General features: G+C 39.8%; 1 protein-coding gene across 1 annotated transcript in view; it reads right to left on the bottom strand.

The window, feature by feature from the left end:
• The window catches only part of LOC133968807 (cadherin-18-like), a 131,062-nt gene that overhangs the window by 57,171 nt on the left and 52,094 nt on the right, over nt 1–21,797 (bottom strand). Inside the window, exons 4-5 of the mRNA XM_062405019.1 lie at nt 3,768–3,935; nt 1,511–1,698 (exon numbers count right to left, since the gene is read on the bottom strand). Coding sequence (XP_062261003.1) covers nt 1,511–1,698; nt 3,768–3,935 — 356 coding nt within the window. The remainder of the gene's footprint in view (nt 1–1,510; nt 1,699–3,767; nt 3,936–21,797) is intronic.

Genomic DNA, 21,797 nt, shown 5'->3' with positions numbered 1-21,797 from the left:
ACTAAATCTAACAACAGTAGTGCTGCATGTATCACGTAGGTTTCTTTCAAGCTGATTGTTAATGCAAATGAAAAAGGATATAGAATAACCGCACTGCAGTTGTATGCCTCTGCAACCAGTGCACTTTCTGTGTATAAAAACATACACCTACTTTGTGAGGCCAGCGTGACCTTTGACCATAAAAATCTGATCAGTTTATCTTTGAGTACAAGTAAATATTTCAACCAAGTTCAAAGAAATTTTATCAATGACCTTCTGTTGGTCATTCACCAACACATCCTGTAATAAAGAAGCAAAGTAAGTAATAAATTCAAGAATAATCCAATGTACGTAGAGTTCCAGCATTATACCCACGTCTTGTTTTGAGCTTTTAACAACGTTTAGGTATTTAGCGACCTAGACTTAGCCTCACGCTTTTGGATTCCTCTGACTTGTCTTTGGCTTGTTGTACACCGAACCCTGACTGGAATGAATTACCATTGTTTTTGGAAACTGGACATTTTCTCAGGGTTGGGCTTTTGGGTTCTCAGTTTACGTGCACAGCTTTTACATGGTGTTTTATATAAATATGATATAGATTCTTTGTAAGATCTTTTTGTTGTTGTCAAAATGTACTATTATAATACAAAAACTGTAATTTTTTTTGAATTTTGGTTGAAACAGGAATATCATATTCGACCTGTGATACGGCCTTACTCCATGACTGAGGGAGCTGACTCTCGCTTCATGTGAACACTGCTGCTAAGGGACTGATTGACGCTTCATCTAATTTGTCAAGATTCACATTCTACTTGTCGTAGCCTTAAAGTGAAGGTCTTTGTTTTTATCACAGAGACAAGAGTGTCATGTGTGCGCCTCTGATTCCTTGCTTTCAAATTGTTTGTCAGCAGCATGTGGTGCTCATGGCCACTTGCCAAACACACCTTTGATCGGCAAAGTTTCAGCTAGACTGAAGGTAGCAGTAGTAGAACACGTATTCCCTTAAATATGAGATGGAGCAGCGCAGCTGGTCATTCACTTTTAACACCTGCTCTGTGTAAGCAATACATTCAAAGGAGACTTTGCAGTTAGTGCATTGCAAACAGTCAACACTTATTTGAAAGATAAAATACGAAAAAACCATTGGTATCCGGCTTTGTCTTTAAACACACAGCTGCTAAATGTGCACCGCTGACCACATCTGGAAAATAGAACCATGCCCAACTTCACCTTTCTGTGTTAAATATCGTGTACTGCAATTACAGGACAAGCCAAAACAGCATTTTAGCCACAACTCTAGGACTGTTTTCTGGCATCCATGTGGAGAATTACACATGCCTCAGTTTTAAAAGGATGAAGAATCACAGTGCTGGTCAAAGTGAACTGCCAGGACAGTTGTGAAAGAGATGAAAGCACAAGCTTAAGAGGAAAGTGTCAGTCTGTTCTTTCCTGCTCCATCTTAAACAGTCATGTTATAAACTTACATCGTTCTCCAGGCATCAGTGTGTGGGTGGTGATCTCTGATTCCTACCTGCTTGAGATGAATGATTCCCTCTCTGCCGTCAGGATCAGTGGTGATGGTAAAAATGGAGGCTGCGTCTGCATTAGTGATGCTGTAGGTCATCTCCGCATTCTGCCCCTCGTCCTCATCGTTGGCTCTGATCCGGCCCACTGTCTTCCCTAATGGAGCCAGCTCTGGTACATACATCTGGTAACTCTCTGCAACAGCAACACAACAGTCCAATATTTGAATTTGAGGATTATCTTAATTATTTATGATTGATGATGATTATCTGCTTAAAGTGGCTGGATCTCAAACATACCAAACGTATCCACTCCTCAGGCAACCTGATGGTGGCATTCAAATGCCGATGTTTATGTTTTAGCTGATAATTTCAGAAACACACAGGTTTGAATCTTACATTATTGTGGTGTTAAAGTCAATGGCCCATGCATGACAAGAAATCTCATATGGTATAAGATAGCCAAGTATAATTTGGTGCGCATAAACAGAGGATAGATTTAAGCTTTGCTCTGCAGTATTGTTCTATTGAGCCACTAGGAGTCTGATCAATATGGACAAGGGGTTAATGGCAAACTATCACAACAACCAAACATTAGGCAACACAGCAAAGTTTTGCATAAGTCATTTGGTAACTCCTCCATTTTCATTTTCATTTTTTGCTCTAATTAAATTTGGATTATGCTGATAAAAGCTGTCTAATAGGACGTGACACACTCTCAGCCTTTTGTTTTATACAATACAATCAAATCAGCAGCATGACATTTCTAGTTTTTTAAATACTATCTAGTATTTATTAACATTTTAGTACTTTGCAACAGCTGAACAGGGCGAGCAGGGCAAAGTAACTGAACTCCCATTTAGCTCGAGTGATGTGGCACAAATGGGGGAATCTAACTTAAAGTGTAAAATGCTTTAAGTGGTGTATAAGACTGGAACAAATATCGAATTGAGGCAGTGAAAAGCTGTACAGTAAGTCTGGCTAACAACATCATTTGGTCATCAAGCGTGGAATATGATAACAAATCACAAACCACAGGGTCTCAGGAGACACGTGTAGGACACGTCCTAATACCAGGTGTGAACAATGAATGAAAGTAACAGAATGGTGCTCCTCTCTAGCCAAAAGAACATTTTTAATCTGTGTTAAATAAATAGCACCTAATGTGGAACATCAGCACATCAGTTTGCATTTATCTTTAACATTATAGTATCAGTTACCTACGGCTGCTATACTGCATGGAACATTTCTTCTTCATTGAATCCCTGCAACCATCGGCAGGCAGCAGGGCAGATTCTGTGTGTTGTTCTACACACACAGTACAGTGAGATGAGGCACTGCCGTCCACTGTGTTTAACATGCAAACAGCACTAAACCACTGCCACACAATAACCACACATGTCTATGCACATCACACCCTTGGGCCGCTGCTGTGTATTCAGGAAACAAGATTGCAGGTGCACTCAGAGACCCCCACTCAGGCTGTGCTCCCAACTCCTACTGCTTTAAAAGGAAAACAGGGCCCAAAGTAATCAATGTAACTTATCCTAAAAATGTGGCTAGCTGTGGAGAGGTTTTCATACTTTGACCTGTCATGTTTAGCTGTAGATCTATGAATATTCTGTGGATTAGACCTGCGTGTAAATTATTATGTTTCGAGCCAAATATGAATGTTTGGGTTGACGGACACTTGGATGACACCAAGGGAGCAGTATGGAAGCATGTGTTGTTTATATTCTGTCGTTTTTTACGTCTGAAGAAGAGGTCCAATTAACTTAAATTGCATTGGATTTGGCTGCAACGCTGTTTACCCCCTGAGACTTTGCGGAATCAAACACTTCACTCACTCCTCCTTAGGCATTGTGGTGTGTACAGTATAATGAGTGCATTTTTATTTTGCTGTGAACTATCCCTTTCAGGTTGTTTTGCCCAGTGTTAGCAGTGGACACTGTGATGAACAACCATCAATAGCTCCACACCTTCGTCAAATGATTTCTCATTCTGCTGGATTTCCTCTATATGCAGTAAAATGTTGCTGAAGCTTCGCTTCATTTATGAAAAAGGCTACAATTTCCCAAGTTTAATGGAGAGTTACTATCTCTCAATGTATGTATATCGAGATAAAATCTTTAATCATGCATCTACTCCTCTGATTTACTGAATCACAGCAACAAAACATAAGGTGCATAAATGAAAGAGAAAGATTAGGAGGACCTCTGTCAGAGATAAACTACGTATCGTGAAGTAGCAAGGCTGGAAACTTACTCTGTGGAAACTTTGGGGGGTTGTCGTTGACATCCGTGAGGGTGATGTTGACCATAGTGGATCCAGACAGTCCTCCAACAGAGCCCGCCATGTCTTTGGCCTGGATCACCAGAGCGTAGTGATCCCTTGTCTCTCGGTCCATGTTGGACACTGCTGTTCGGATGACACCTGTTGTAAAGATGAAAGGGCAAAGTATGCTTACACAATGTTTAATTTGGTAATACGTCATAAAAGTACATCATTATAACTGTTTATCCATGCTGATTAAAGTGATTCAAGGATTAATTCACCAAATAAGAGTACTGTAAAATGTGGCTTTTTAGAAAAGTTTTAAAAATAAATGACAAGAATAACACATGCAAATTCTTCTGTTATCTTCTGAAACTTATTCATACAATTTAGAAATATTACAGAAGAATTACATTGAAAAGTGTTCTGTCATTTCACGAGCTGCGTTCACGATTGGATCACAGAGGACATATAGGCTAAAAACATGGTGTAAATTACACAGTTCGAGTCCGACTTGAACGTTGGGGCATGTGGACACTTGGATGAAACCACAGGAGCAGAATGGAGGCATTTCATGTTTTTTTCTGTAGTTTTTTTTACGTTTGAAGAATCGGTAACCATTTACTTCAAATGATGGATTTGGTTGCAACGCTGTTTACCCTGAAACTCCCCTGTTTTTGTTCCCCCCCTCCATCGGTATAGTGGTGAGGAGATAATGAATGACTCTTCATTTTTTGACGAATCATCCCTTTAAGGGAGCTGAAAGAAAATGGAGGAACTACCCAGTACTAGTATGGTGTTCCTAATAAAGTGTGATGTTCTGAAGGGCACCATTTTCCAAGTTGGATGGCAATGCTAACACGCTGATGCTTACCAGGTATAAATAGCTGCCTTCAAAAATGGGGATGTTGTTACAATGCTCAAAACTAGAGCCCATTTTTTAAATCACATGCTTTAATGTTAAAAGGGTATTTTTTGGCACATATATTTTTAATAAATGGAAACTTACATATTGAGGGAACTGATATCCATGAGAGTGTCTGTGATCCAGTAAAAAATGTGGATTTAGTGGATTTTTTTTTAAGGGCACTCATAATACCAACTGTCTCACCTTTGCATTTTGTCATTATGTCTTTTCATTTCTTGCATTATGTTACAAACTGCAGATTTTCTAAATTGTTAGCCCCTGTGGATTCTAGATGCAGGCGGTCATTACGTGTGGCATTTAGGTTGCTGGTGGCAAAAATGGTGCCTCTCTAGCGGCAGCCTGTTACATATCTTTCAACTCTAAATATTCTGTTACCCTGTATATGAGTTTTATATTCAATTTATATATTTTACATTCCCTTGCATTTTAAGTATTGCATGCTACATATTAGTAACATTGTCAATTTCCTGGGCTCATTCTAAACCAATACAGACCAGATACATTTTACTAATTAATAATATATTTCACTTTTCATGTTTTGCATTGCCTCATGAAATATAGTTTGCATTATCAATAATAAAGACAATTTAATTAAAATAACCTTGTCTTATTTAATTTGATTTAATCACCCATTGTTTTCTTAAATTGTTCGAGGAAATGTTTTAAACAAAAGGAGAACTTAAAAACTAAAAATAGATTTGACACCGCTTGTATTCCTGTTTGCTTATTGCTTCCTCAGTCCTATTAGGTACAACACGTTTTATATATATGTAAAGTTAATATCAGTCTGTTCAGGTCAAAATATTACTTCTCAAAATGAAATGTTTTTTCATCTATGCATATTAATATTTGATAAAAAAATGCATTGTCTCAGATCTAAAAAATGTATTACTGATAAAAAAAAATCTAAAATGATATGGAATTTTCCCAATGGCAGTGGGGCTCACAAACAAGCCCCCTGCATCACACTGACTCTGCTGACCCCCCCCTCACACATAATTTATAACTCTATATTATTGGCATTATCACCAATCTCTGCACCTTAGAATCGCACGTAACTCTACTTACTGTATATATTATTGTTCGATATTGTTGTTGTTTTTTATATTGTTGTTTTTATATTGTTGTTTGTACAGTGCACCAACCACATCAAGGCAATTTCCTGTTTGTGCAAATATACATGGCAATAAAAATAATTCTGATTCTGATTCTGAATCTTTACAAAGTTGATGAGCAAGTTGACTACAAGGATGTTTTAGAGGGCTGCTCAGTCAGTACCATAAAACAATCAATTTTAGATGTATTCATTTATAATAATTTTGCAGTCAAGACGTGCAGCCAAGAAACAATGTGTTTCCACTGTAGCTGTTACGTTTGAAATGAACTATTTTCCATATTTGAACACATACATGTAGCTTATCTGTGTATATCAGATCACACCACAATACGTAAATGATGGAAAAATGTATGTGAATTCAAGTTGTGACTATTCAGAGCAGCTGCTTTCTCCTAGAAAAGTCACAGAGTAATATTATTAAAGATGAAACCACAAAAGAAAGTATAACATAAATAACACAAAAACAACTTAAAAAAGCTTAGCTTCTTAAAGGCCTCTACAGCAGAGACTTGCTTTTCAGACAATATGTCTGAAAAGCATTCCACAGTGTTGAACTGATAAAAACGTATACTAGTTGTGTGAATAATCAATCATCGCTCACTCATTTTGCTGTTTAATGCCAGTTTCATCTGGCTTAAAAGAGACACACAGTTGAAAATCAGCATTAAACCGGAAAGAGGTACTTTACCTGTATTTGCTACAATGATATGATTGAAAGGACACATATACAAGTAAAATTGTATAGGACCCCAGACAGAATCCTTGGGCTCACCACACGACACAGAAGAAGAACAAAAGCAAACTACTATCAAGGAGAACCAGTCCAGCTCACAAAATCACCCGGCAAATGTCCAAGCCCTTCAATCAGGATTCTGTATCAAAACTACAGTTTTATACAAGGCTACATTGTACTAGAAGGTTTTACGTCTAGGATCAATGGTGGGAGAAGATCACTTGCCTAAGTAAAAGTGCCAATTAAACATTGTAAAAACACTCAACCATGAGTTAAGGCCTGCATTAAAATTATACCCAAATACTTAAACTTGATTGGAAAATTTGTGACTATGAGGCGAATTTTTACCTGTGACGAATTCTCTTTAAGTTATCTAGGTATTTTGCCATTTTAGAGCTCCATTATAGAATTATAGCTTGATGTCTCTCCATACATGTTGTACAAGAAAACCTCAACAGAAAACAATACCTCATGAGAGATTTAAAGACACTAGTGTCATGTGTGTTTGTACAAAGTGCAGTGCCCTGTTCAAATTCAATATGACCTGTGGTCTGGGCCAAGGTGATTTATTACTGTAGATTTACTTCCTTTTAAAAGCATCTTTTTTAATGAGTGTCTATGAGAGGAAGGATTCAACAAGGAGCAACTCCTGAATTTGTTTAAACTTTAAAATTATCACGAGATGTTGGACTTCAAAAGTTGTGATCTGTGGTACCAAAGTGTTTTAAAGCAACTGAAACCTAAAGTGACAGCCATATTTAAACTTCAAATCAGTGTGAGGGTTGTTCTCAACCAGTTTGTACACTAATCCCAGTTCTGCAGGTTATACTCTTCAAATACATATATCTTATAAATTTAGCTGCCAGCCTCCTCCCCCTCAGAACATACCCATCTAACCTGCATGAGATATTGCTCTTGAGATCCAATCCATTAATTCAAAGGTAGAGAGCAGTTCAGCCTCCATTGAATGCCATATAAACTACAAGGTGATTTTCCTTTTTGCTTTATCCGTTCCTGAAGCAGGAAGTGGGGCTTCATGTTTACTACTTTACAGACTCTTTATCTGAGATAAATTGGTTCAATAATTTTGCAAATTGGGGTACTTATATACATTATATACTACTGGGCCCTTTTGTGGTGGTGAAATGCCAGGTGTTATAAAACTATTTACTTTTTTCTAACCTTCAAAATTAGTTTTACCTGTCTGTGTTGGATTTTGGTGCCTATGTGCAGAGCAAACGTGGACTGGCGGGGAACAAACAGGTGGGACGTTCATTCAGCTGTTGCCAGTTGTTGGTATTTTGGTAGAAGTGCTTGAAACAAATGTCTCAGAATCATGTCTGGAATGCAGACTCAATCTGCAGCTAATTTGATGATTTTGCCCTCAAGAAGAAACACAATACTTCAAGCATATGCAGAGCAACACTAGAATGATGCGGAAAATGTTAATAAACTAATTTAATTAGACAATCCCGCTCAGCAGATGCAGCAGCTGCATGTAAAATCTGCATACGGTTAATGAGTTCTCACAGGAGCATCTGTAAATTAGTCTGCAATGATCTATAAAGGGATGTAAGTGATTATTGCTGTATCTGTTATCCACAGCTGCTTTATGCTCTGTGAAATGCTTTTTCAGTTCATGCCAAGTCTGCCTTCATTAGAGGGGATCTATTAGGCTTTTCCCTAAATTCTGTCATGTACATGTTCATATTACAGTGTTTTCTGCTAAATTAATTCAATCGATGCTGCTAACGAGGGTGACCTAGACCTCGCGCGTCTAGGTCACTTGCATGTGCAACAGATTCCGATTGACAGGTACACATACCTAATAGTGGAAGATAAGTTAAAGGGGACATGTCAACCGTCCCAAAAACTCTGGAAAAAAACAACTCCCGCGAATTGTTATGGTTTCTCTATGTCAGAACCGTCACGCTTGAGTGACTACAAATGAGCTTCCGTATGCCTCCCTCCTCACAGGCTAAATGGGAGTCTCTTACATGCCCCCGCTGGGGAAGCTTTTGTGCACCTTGGGAAACCAGCTTCCCCAGCATCGCAGGCAGGCTCCGACCCGCCTGACTCTGGTTCAAAACGATATGGTTGCAAGATTGTATCTTCGTCTCGATATTTCTACAAAGGTAGCGGATGGCAAAAATCCGGGCGCTCGTATCTCGTGGAGGGGGGGGGGGGTCCATCTGAGGAGGGCTATTTTAGACAGGGTAAAAAAGGTGCTGTTTTAAATTATCCTTGTGGTATTATGACCAAAATATGTTTCAGATATTTCATTAAGACCCCAAGGAACCATATCAACTTGTGGTAAAATGGGCATAACATGTCCCCTTTAAGAGAAAGAACTGTATTGCATGCCACAACTCCAGCCTAAACTATGAGGTCGAAATTTTTTGCGTGGCTGGTGAAAACATAATGGATCATAGTGCAAGCATTCAGTAGCTCAACAGCTCCACGGAGAGCATGGCTTCAAATAGTGCTTTACACACCAAGTCAGAGATCTCTTATGTTATTATGATAAGTTGAAATTGTTCATTGTAGCAGTAACAATTTTAGCCATAACAGTCTAGATAATTAATGGGAAACACTTCATTTAACGTTTTTAAATAATGTGGTAAAGTAATCCCAGTAGGACAAAAACTCATGCGCCACACTTCTCAGTAGGCAGCGTTTGTTCGACTTCAGCTCGTCATGGATTTTTCTGTAAGGTAATCTTCTCCAGGCACAGCTCCTCCTCAGCTTCAGTTACTACTAGTTACTTTGTTTTACACTTTTACAGAGGAAGAAGCGGTGCTCTTGAGTGCTCATTGTAATGCCCCTCGGCAAGCCTCCAGATATTTGGCCAATTAGATCATAGTAGGCTTTTAAAAAGTCATCTAAAGGGAGAAGTAGCTAATATTGACTGTTACACTCAGAGCCTCAACTGAGCGTCTGCATAACAGGTCGTCTGAGATAAAGCAAGGACCAATTTATAACAATGAACTACGTAAAGCTGGATTTATATTACATATATACATATCAGTAGCTGGCTAAAACGTGTTACTCTCCCTGTTTATGCTATTTATGCGAACAGCCCCTGGCCTTAGAATGTGATCTGGGTGCTTGGATTACAATTGGATAATGCTTGACCACTTAAATGTGCAGGTGTTAATATACCCAAGATACACTGAATATAGATAGTGATACGTTTGGCCAAACTACCAGAGGTGGGACGCAAAGTGATCAATATGGGCAGTAATACATAATAGCATGTAACAATGGTTCGACTGAGCTTGGCAGCCATTAGCCAGTAAACACAGGAAGCAGACAGGTGTGGACACTTAAAAGACAAGACCTCATGAAAGGCAGACAAAGACAAAAACAACCAGCTTCATGAATGATTATCAATTCCCAATTCTTTTATTTTCTGGGGACCTGTGCAGACGAGAGGAGCTGGTGCAGTGAGCAGGACAGAGCGTCAAAATCTCTCTCTGGACACATATTAACACCAGGTGTATATATAACCAGGTTATCCTCATGTGTAGAGAGAAAGCATCTGTACATGGAGTCAGAGTACAGAGACAGGCAGAGAGTGTTTATTAATCACCACCCCCTCTGACCTAGTATATTCTCCTTCACTCAGCCCTTCCGCGCTTTGTGCTGCTGCACATACATGAACCAAAATAGCATGTGTGTGCTCATGCGTGTGCTTGGACACAACCCACACAGACTGTGCTCCCACTCATACGAATCCCTTAAGGATCATCTCATAACAACTATGCATTTGTTCTTGTTTTTAAAATTGGCTACTGTTTGTCATTCTAAAAACGTTCAGCGCTCATGCATATTCATGGTATCATTGTAAAGAGAATACTCTTGAGTTTTCCTTCTGCTCATTTTTCCTAGACCTATTGCAGTTACGACACATATCAACACATATCAGTGGACTTTTGTTCTCACATGAAACTGGGATAGTATTCAGAGTTGCAGACATGCAAGGTTTATATTTAATTTAAGTTAATTATTTCCGTGCGGCAAATATTAAATAGAAAGTCAAACTTCACACGGTAAAACTAAAGGACTAACAACTGTATTTATAGTTGACACCTATGATGCCATAAACATGTGTTTTCTCTTATGCTGTGTTACTGTTCCTCTTCAGGTGTACTTCACACCAAAAGAGCAACTGAGTCCCAGTGGCATGAGCCAGTGGAGGATCTCATTGTTTGAGTGTGCTCTCACAATGCACTTGCAGTCCACTTGTCTTCTGAAGTAACACATGTACTATATTCAAAAGGAATATTTTGTCTGCGCCGTACGGTTTATTTTCGAGGTGTGTGATTTTAAGAGTTCGTGTCTCGAGCATGCGAAACAAAGGTAAAGGCCAAAGTAGGAGCCTGAAGGAGTGAAATCTAGTAAAAAATACCTCTTTCTGAAAAATATCCACCTTAGAGGGTCTGAACTGGTTCTAACAAGGACAGAATCACACACACACACACACACACCCTTTCTACCCTTACCCTGCACACACTTCTCCCACATGAGATGAAGGCAGCGTTGAGCCTGGAGGCTCTGCTCGACTGCATTACTCGCTTCACAGGCTTACAAAGCAGAGAGCCATCTGGCCTTATCAGCCCCTTTAGACTGAGCACAGAGATACAGTGCAGCCTGGTCAGGACAGGCAGCACACATTATGCACCTGTACTACATAGAGGGACCGGGAGAGGGACATATCCGGAGCGACAGACAGGGACTGAATAAGTGAGTGAGTGAGTGAGTAAGACAGAGGACAACAGGAACTAGAGAGCATCTTAACATGAGAGAGAGAGAGAGAGAGAGAGAGAGAGAGAGAGAGAGAGAGAGAGAGAGAGAGAGAGAGAGAGAGAGAGAGAGAGAGAGAGAGAGAGAGAGAGAGAGAGAGAGAGAGAGAGAGAGAGAGAGAGAGAGAGAGACCATGGACTGAAGGACTCTTGTCTCAGCAGGGGTGGAGGCATAGATTAACTCTGATCACTCGGACAGGGAGAAAAATCAACACTGAGACTGGTGGAATTAGTTTTCACTAGGTTTTATTTTTATGTGTTTACATTTTTTGTGCCAATGTTGAATTTGATTGGAAGGGACATATTTTCCCAGACGGCTGTATAATCCATGCTTCAGTTCTCTTGACAGAATGACATAAAACTGGCCTCCACCAACAGAAAACCAAAAAAGACCTTGAGCCGTGCACATCCTGCCACCCGCTCCGCTCTGAAACGAGAGCAGCTCAAATAATACAAGGATTGTATGCAGGGAAATGCATTTGATTGCAAATTCTACTCAGTCAAGAGCACTTGACATTATGAATGCAGCTTTCTTATGCTTGCCCCAGTCCCATTTTTTACTGTAATCCGTCGCACACAGACAGAGAGTGAGGAAGAGCAGAGGAACAGATAAGGGGAGGATATTTTTCACTTCTTTAGAGACAGACGCAGATCAGAAAGCATGTTCTTAGGGGATTGGCTGCACAGGTATTTAACATCTTAAATGTATTAGTTATTAAGTTATTAATCTTTCAACTATTCTCGAATGATTAAATTAAATTCTGTGGCAACTAGGCTGCCACTACTGACACAGGATTTTAGAACTAGAAAAATGGAAATACAAGCATATTGTAGAAAGTAGGCACATGTGATCAAATTAACATTACAGCAGAGAAAGGAATTCAGCCTACTAACCACTGTAGTTGCCAAGAAACACCTGATGTTAATGTGTTCAAATCAAGAAAGAGACAAATCACTGAATAATGTCACTCTCAAGAAGCAAGCAATGTTTTTGTTTTATCATACAAGGGTCTCTGTGACATGGCCAACTGTGCTTCAGCAAGAGTCCATTACAAGATGGTGAAGTGTGACCATGAAGGGATGAACATGGTCACAACAGTACTCAGATACACTGTTACATTCGAACCATGATAAATTATATTAGGCCCCAATGTGTGTCAAGAAATCATCCTGGACACCATCACACCTCCAGCAGCAGCCTGCACTGTTGACAAGAGGCGGGTTGGCTCCATGGACTCATGCTGTTGACTCCAGATTGTGCAGCCTCAGCAGAAAGATTTTACACGGGGCGAGACAAGAAAGATCATTTTGAGAAAACCCCCCGGAGACTGTTGAGAGTGAAAATCCTAGGAGATCAGCAGTTTGTACGTTAAGAAGACTTCTGAAGTGACTTTTCTGTCCCAGTCATCTTAGGTGTTCTAGTGTCTAATTTATTTCACCGCTGTTTCAGCTCTTTTGCCTCTCAGTCCGCTCCATGTTTCATGTTGTGTCACACCACAATTGCCCTGAGGGAGAGTTGTTAAATATTGACCATTTGTACCTTGATTGGTGTCAGGTATTTCACCCTGTGCCAAATATTAACAATCCTGTCTTTAGCAGCAAGTCCTTCAAATGAAACAACATATGTAATTTGTCCATAGCCACAGCTGTTTGATGATGCTCTTGTCAGCAGGACACCATCATTTGTCTGTGCCTCCCTGAACTGTTACACATGAGAGAATACACAACAGTTAACAGCATCAGGCCTCCTGTAAAAGAACTGCTGAAATAACCAGAGTTGTTGGCAGTGATTCAGGAATCCCGCTGATAGAGTCTGACATTAATCAAAACAGTTTAGTTCAGGAGCCCCCATCATACAAAGCTAAGATCTGCCTCATAATCAGTAGTCAACCTCCCACTGGAGGCAGATCACTTAAATCTCAATATAACTTTTGTTTGAGAGGCAGGGGAAAGACTTCGCTGGTCAGTTACATAAGAGTGAACACTCAGATACTCCAGTTTGTATCTCTGCATGTTGCACCTGGGCCCACTGAACCACATGCTCTCCATATGGAGAGGACTGCAGTGCTGAACTGTGAAGAAAGGCGATTCAGGTTCTCCACATGATTACACAGATTCACACTGTACCGCACAGTATAGACCTGATTAGATAACAGTCACATGCTAGTAACTCACGTATACATGTCCAGCTGTAACATCAATGTTTGAGCGAACTGCAGTCCAGTGATGGCAGTTTGTACATTTATTGATCTAAATAAATGCAGTGCATCATTAAGAGCACCATAGTTATTCATAAAACGCTCATGTTCACACCAAGTTCAAGTCCACTTTAAATCATACAAAGTGATTTTAAATCTGCATGAAAAAAAGTTGTTTTACTAAAAGCTGAAACTTCATATAGATGAAACTTCAGCTTTCCTGTAGCAGCGTAAGTAAAAAAACATAGCAAAGAACGACTTACCCATGCTCCATCTCTACAAAGTACAGTGTTGGCTAAAACTAGATTTATTATTACTATTACATAATGTTATATACATTATTATTATTATGACAATACTGGAGAGGCGGTGGTCTAGTGGCAGAAACTTGGACTATGGGCAGAGAAGGTCTCTGGTTCGTCTCTGGTTCGACTCCAAGGAGAGACAACAAAAGACGAACCTGGATTGATCTGTCCAAAAATCCAAGAGTCTCCCTACCCTGTCTAGTGCCCCTGAGCAAGGCACTTTACTCCCCCCACATCCGCCCCCCGAGCACCTTACATGGTCGCCCACTGCTCTGTGTGTCCTGCACCAGATGGGTCAAAAGCAGAGATTAAATTTCCCTACCTGCATGAATGTGCCTTTGTATGTCTGTGCATGTGTTTGGGAAAAATTAAATGCATCTTAATCTTAATCTTAATGTAGTTCTGTATGTGGAGATAGTATATGTGTATGTTTCTATTAGAAAAAAAAGAAACACAATAATATCAGACTGGTCAGGTCCTACGGCAACATAATGACCCGAATCCGAGGCAAACGGAGGCTCCACATGATGAAGAGCACCACAGTCTACAGACTTAAGGGAGAATTATTTGGTTTTCTTCTCAGTTTGTCCTTTTTCTCTAATGTGTTCTATGTTTTGTAATTTTTTTTGTGAAGGTCTCCATCGCCCAAAGTCTGTGGTAAAGAGAGCTCCACGCTGTAAACTGTTGACCAATCACAATAAAGTGAGCTAGCTGGCCAATCAGACTAGACTGACCTTTACCGCTTTATCTGGCCTTAAAAAGACAGGACCAAATATCAAACTATTTTAGACAGGTGTTTAAAAGAAGAGCATCAGCACTGGACAGTATGAGGAAGGTGATGTGTTTCCTGAACATGAGAACACATTGAGATGTAAACACCCAAAGCTGTGCAGGATATAGCCTTGCGAACAAATGCCATTACAGAAATAACGTCACAAGTGTGTCAACTGCTGGATTAGTCAAACATTTTGATTGAATTTAGAATCTAAGATTCTACTATAGCTTCACAGACACACGTCATCTTGTGTGTGTGTCAGTGTTTTGTGCGCTGCAGGAACTGCACACAGGAAAAAACGAGTCCATGTGCCACAGGCTAACATTTGCCACATCAACCAGAACACAGATTTGTTTAACCATAACCCTCCACCAGCAGCAGTATCTGACCCTTTAGAAGGTTAATGTTCCTCTATTTTCATCGGCTGGTCTTTTGCCTTCTGGTGCTCAGCCAAACCTGGAAAAGAGCAGTAAAACTGCAATCAAGCAGTACAGTAAGAGATAATTGTGTTTGGGCTGATCACTACAAGTATCCAACTCTTTAACATAAACATCCCTTGCAGCCGCTGATGTAAGACACCGAACCTTGGTTATTTTTACCAAGGTAAATGAATACTTTGTGAGCAGAGGAAAATACAAAATTACAGATTTCTTGAACAAACGAAGTGCTGCAGGCAGGCTGCTCATGTCACCATTACCTGATTTGGTCCGTATCCATAAATATTATCAATGCTCTCTATTAAAATACGTTGTTTACAATCTGTGACTTTGATTATTTATTATCATAAATACAAGAACATTTATAATAAAAATAAATTGTACTATAAACTCAATCACTTTGACATCAGCAAAATTGAAATTGAATGACATGATATATTAGATTCAAATGTATCTTTCTATAAATGTGTGTGTGTCCAAGGCCAGATAGATCCGAGCTCCTGTTTTGTCCAAATATATGAGGAAATCTATAAATAATAAATCACTGAGAGACACTGAGTGACATGTTCCTTCATCACCATCAAGTCACACATTAGTTCATTTTGACTCAGTCCCACAGACACCGTTCTGCTGCCCCAAATACTCACAATATGTTTTCTATTTCCTCCCTATTGAGTAATTATTGTCAGGAACTGCCGTGTCCATTCTTTAGGTGAGGAAATTACAAGTCAATTTAAAAAATAAGACGATAGTTTACGATCTTGGTGAGCCAGAAATTTAGATCTCCAGTATGAACTAATCGCACGGATGAGAAATGTATTTAAGAAAGTCTACAATAGATCATCCATCAGGAAATAATGCAGCCAAAAACCAGTATTACACAAGTAATTATTGATTTCATATTACTATTACACATATGATCATGTTGTATAAACAGTCTAGCGCCTCTTAAATTATTTGGATGTATTTCCCTCATAATAGGGCAACTCCATGGTTAACACTCCAACAGAGCAGGTGTCAGTGATATATTCTCTTTCTCAGACACGGATGTGTTTTGTCTGTGACCTCTTCTATTCTGTTTCTGAACCATCCAGCAACTACACACAAATGGTGCAGTCAGAGTGGTGTCTGCCTGTGGTAGTGTGTGGGAGGTGCAGACTCTTTGGCAGGGCTAATAAAATTGTATTTAATACTACAACTATGAATGAAAATTCAGGCTGGGAATTTGACTCCTTTCAGCCACCCTTTTCCCGCAACACCAGACCTCAAATTTTTTAGGGTAACCATATTGTTGATTATGCCAGACTAGCAAAGGAGTAGAGGATGCAGTAACTCACTGCCCTTTGCCATGTTTTCAATGACGTTGTTATTGTCAAGTGTACCTCACTATTACCATTGACAACTCCGGGGTAGCCCCAGGGTGTGAGACTCGACAGTCAACTCTCCATTACTGGCAACATTACTGCAACTACCCACTCATTTAGATACATGCTACACCACATCAGGAGAATACGTCCCCTTCTCACGCCTAGACTACTGCTACTCCCTCCTGCCAGGTCTACCTGCTAGCGCCATCAGACCTTCGCAGGTTCCCTCAGAATGCAGCAGCTCAACTTGTCTTTAACCAACCTAAGTTCACTCACACTACTCCTCTCCTCCTCTCCCTTCACTGGTTACCAGTGGCTGCCTGTATCCACTTCAAGACACTAGTACTTGTGTCTTGAACTGTGCTGATAACGGATTGGGTCCGGTCAACGTCCAGGTCATGGTCAAACATACCCCAGCCCCACCGCTCTGCTCTGCATCTGCCAATCGGCTTGCTGCTTCCTCACAGCGACTAACCACTCAACAAAATCACGAATGCTTGGAAGCTCCCTCTTTAACATCAGGACAGCAGAAAGTCAACACATTTTCTGCAGCAGATTAAAGACACATCTGATCCGACTACACCTTGGTTAAGAAGATGATGTTTAATAAACCACAGTAAAAAAAAGAGCAAATTGTATTTACTTGATTCTTGCTGTTCTGGGTTTGTACACTGTTATGACCCTGGGTGTGTATATGTGATACTGTTCTGTTCCTCCTCCTAGAGTGTGAGCAGTCTTCTTGTGTGTGTGTGTGTGTGCCTAATTGATAGCAGGTTGGACCTGCTGATTGGCGTAAGCCGCCTGATGGCTGCTCCAGGATTGGCCAGAGTGAAGAGAGGAGCCTACTTGAAGCACTGACTGACTGCAATCTTCCTCTCCACCCATTCTCCCACATCTAACTGGGACCAGTGTCTGGCTGAAGTGTCTTCTTGCGTAATATAGAACAATCCACCGTCTGAGTTTGTTGTAAATGTATGAAAGAAGAACACTGTGTGTGGTAGCCCTGTGGGAGGGGTAAGCCATTTTCTTTTACCCTTTTTTCTCCTGTGTTTCCTGGTTTAGGAGTTAAGTAAGCTTTTGTTAACATTTTTGGTTTGTAGCAGGAAGGTAGGGAGATAGATTGTTTTTGTTTGCTGTGTTGGCCTTCTCTCCCTCTGAAGTGAAAATAAAAAGCTACCCCTAAACGAAAATACCTGGTGACACTGGCCTGCTTGGGAGTGGGAAGAATGGGGTGAAGCACCACATGTTAGGTCTGTGTTTTCCCCATAACAACACTCATGGTTGTATGTATTTATGTAAGTTGCTTTGGATAAAAAAGTAAAAGTGCCATCAGAATCTACTTCTCTGTTGCCCCAACCAAGACAGTGAAGATATATTATAAGTGCTTTTAATTTGAAATTGTACCTGATATTGTCTGGGTGAAAATCTGAGGGGCTGAACTGTCATTGTGAAGTGAAATTACTCTGTGGAAAGAGGTAGTCTGTTATTTTGTTGGTTGAATTTAAGTTCTTCACTACGAAGTTTGACAAATTATTCACACATTGGTAATGAAATCATTATTTTCTCTGAAATAGTTTCACATGCAGTCATAATTGTTTAGCATATTTTTTTCCATTTATCAACACTTCTATCCGTTCAAATAATTTTTGTGAATTTTAATTAATTTGTTACCTTAATTCATAATTGTATTCAAGGACAGAACAAATTTACATTTGCAGGAAGGTGGCATTTATTTGGAAAACATACTTGTAACTTAATGCTTAGAAAGAATGCGACCTGTGAAATGATTGGAGGCCGGTTTGACTGAAGTTCAGTGCGGGTGTACAATGTCACTTAACTGAGCTGGTCCCTTCCTAACAAAATCAAAAAATCTAGAAAATGAGGTAGGCTAACATTGTTGTTCTCATAATTATTTTATAATGTGTCCAGTAAAGACCAGGATAAAAAGAAGGCATGAGTGATACACGGGGCGAGACAAGAAAGAGAGGGAGTTCAGATTGCAAGGATCCCCCTACACACACACACGCACACACACACGCTCGCGCCCATTTAGCCCTTTTGTCAGTCTGAATGTTTTGCTTACATGTTGAGACTCTCCACTTGAGGATGTCCAAGGTTAGCCATCCCTTTCTCTCCTGATAATTCACGTGCTCACACAAGCATGAAGGTGCAGAGCAAGCACCTTCTTTCCAAGGCCACTGGAGAGCTGCACAGAAAGGAAATTACTCCATAGCATCAGCATAATGCTGATAAGAGCAAGAAAGAATGGATGTTTGTTGCATCCCATGACAACAATTTTCCTGGTTTGTTTTTGTTTTGTTCATACAAACATTGATGATACGCACCTGCTAGTAGCTGCTATCTTTTGACATCACCTTATTTAATAAGCGGAGCGAAAATGACAATTGACAAAGAAACACGATGAACGCCAAGATAATGTAGACAGAGAGGGGGAGGTGGGGGGAGAAGGGGACTGAACGAATAATATTAGAAGGCAGGGAAGCATGGTATTGTGTCTTATTTTTTTGAAGATGCATGATAAAGTATTAGATTATAATAAGTAAAATAATAAAGTGGCAGGTCATGACTTATAACTAATCTACAGGAAGTTAGTTGAAATATAGGAATAGAAAATAATCATTACATTTTCATCGCACAGTGTACGAAATTTAGCAGCAATCCTTAATGGTGGATCATGATCCTGCTGGCTGCTGACCATGGACTATGATGGCAGCAGGACTGCTTGACATAGAGTATTTCTCCTCCGATACTCTGCCTCCAAGTATCTGACCTTCAGTTATCCTTCCAAATGTTTACCCTCATCAATGCTGCTAAAACCTTTATCCTGATGATGTTTTCCTACACGTGGCATCTATTGCACTTCTGTCCGTCCTGGGAGAGGGATCCCTCACATGTGGCTCTCTCTGAGGTTTCTATGTATTTTTACCCTGTTAAAAGGGTTTTTAGTAGTTTTTCCTAACTCTTGCTGAGGGTTAAGGACAAAGGATGACACACCCTGTTAAAGCCCTATGAGACAAATTGTGATTTATGAATATGGGCTATAAAAATACAATTTGATTAATGAAGGTGAATAGTATAAATAGAAAAGAATAAAAAAATAGAAAAATAAATAAACAAGTAAAAAAGATGCAATTAAAAGACTGTATATAAGAGTTAGAATTTGTATCTGTACAAATCGATATAGGTAGACTTAGTGCAATAGTTCTGCACCCTCTCTTTTTTGTACCCTCTCTGGGCTTTAGTATGGGACAAGGTAGATATGAGCGACAGCTGCTGGGGTTTGAATAGACACCTGGCTGCCAGTGCTCACAGTTTGGGACCACTGACTTTGGTTTTCTATATACTTGGTGTGATGGCACCTTTTCAAACTTATGAAAAGGTTTTTTGTTTTCTCAACACGTTTGCACGTGCAGGTGTCCTGTATATATTGCTAAGGATATCGCTTTACTGTTTATCCAGCTTTGAAAATTCAAAACTCTTTTCATCACGCAGCTTTGATGTTTCCAACAATGAGCTGTGTAGGCCTATTATTGTAGCCTACTGTACTATAAACTTCATCAAAAGTCCATATATACCACTTATCCTCTTCAAAAAGTATACATTTTAGTTTATACTTTTTATCTCCATGTCTTCCTCCCTCCTCTCTCTTCCTTCCTCTCTTGCCTCGCCTCTCCAAGTGATGTCAACTGAATTTCAACAAACATGTTGTGCTTGGCTCCCACCTGCCTGCACCACTAAGTTCGTACGTCAGCTGACTGAGATGCCATTGCAACATGTTTAACCAGCCTTTAGCATTCAGCTGGCCGCCCCAGAGTGTGTGGCCAAAGCCTCAAATTCATTTCCTGTCTCTCTTTGTATAGCATATAAAGGGGGAATCATGCTGATCGAGAAGGGTAGGTGGGAGTCCTGAGGGGGGGTTTTAATGTTTCAATGGGCAGCAAAATAAAGTTTAATATAAAAATCCACCCGTCCTCTCACAACATGTTTCTACTAGGGAGATGAGTATGCCATCTTTTATAATTAGCTCACCACAGATTCTCTCTGTTTATAGGAATTACATCCTAATGCCCAGATGGTTGCTGTATTCCACAAAAGACGACTCAAAATGATATTTTTACTAAATTTTAACCAGCAGGAAGCTGTTATTCCCTAAAGACATTAAAAAAGTATTCAAATATTATTTTCATTCTGTGGATAAAAAAAATAAGGAAATATGATTACAATTTAATTACAATCTTGAGTCTGTTTCAGCTGGTCCTGGACGGTCTGTGGGACAGATGGATGATTTGGATGGATGTGCCACTGCATGTCATTGACTTTGTTCTCTCTCTCTCTGTCTCTCTCTCTCTCTCTCTCTCATTCTGTAGGTTTCTCTGCAGGATCCAGACACTACCACTCATCTGTCATTAGAATTAGCCGAGGATTTATTATCATTATTATTAATAATACTAGTAATAACAGTATTACATCTATACGTGTCCCTATTCATATTATCATCATCACACAACGACTCTGACAGTGCTTAGTTACAGTTAAACAACTGTTCTCCACCCCCCTCCCCCCTCTCTCTTCAGCTTTCACACCAACTCTCCTATCTCCATCTTTTCTCCTCTTTCAACCCCACCATTTGCCTGCTGTGTGAGGTTTCCACTAGTTTTTCCTCTTTACAGTTGCCAAAGTATTTGCTCAATTGTTGGGCCTCATTTGTTACTAAGATTGTCGACTGAGCTGAATCACCTTTGATTAAATGCAAACATAGGCATGTATTCATCAACACTAAATACAGTACAGTCTCATTGTAATTAAGGTAATTTGCTCTTCAGGTATTTGATTGTAACTTTGGGTCAGGAGAAAGATTGAATAGTCTCATTAGTTCCTCTGGTGAGCTCAGAACTGAAATCAGATTTTATTGACAGCATGATTGCATATGAAGTCGATAGACACCTTCAGAGTGGCTTAATGGATCTCCTTTATACAGGTACAGAAAGGGAAGTGGAGATAAATGAAAGTGAGTTCTGAGATCAGTCGGAGGCTGAGATGAACACAAACACAAAGCTCCCACACACAGTTGGTACAGATACATCAAGCTAAATTTCAGCTGCTATTTGCTCCATTTCTAGGTGACCATCTGGGTTGAATAAATACAGTAGAACAGTGAGCAAATTTGTCAAAGATGTGAGGTGAGTGACCATGTTTAAGTGAGTACACCAGGGAGAGATTTCATTAAATCGAGGACTTGTGTGTTTAACGTTCAGTGGTCTCTTGAAGATAATTTGTTCACTCTCACTTCACTGAGAATACACAGTGCCTTGACATTTAATGAGCATTTAAATAA

Source organism: Platichthys flesus, chromosome 14, assembly GCF_949316205.1.
Source record: "Platichthys flesus chromosome 14, fPlaFle2.1, whole genome shotgun sequence".
Classification (NCBI taxonomy): domain Eukaryota; kingdom Metazoa; phylum Chordata; class Actinopteri; order Pleuronectiformes; family Pleuronectidae; genus Platichthys; species Platichthys flesus.
The sequence above is the reverse complement of the archived record's forward strand: the minus strand, read 5'-3'. Positions and strand labels throughout refer to the sequence as shown.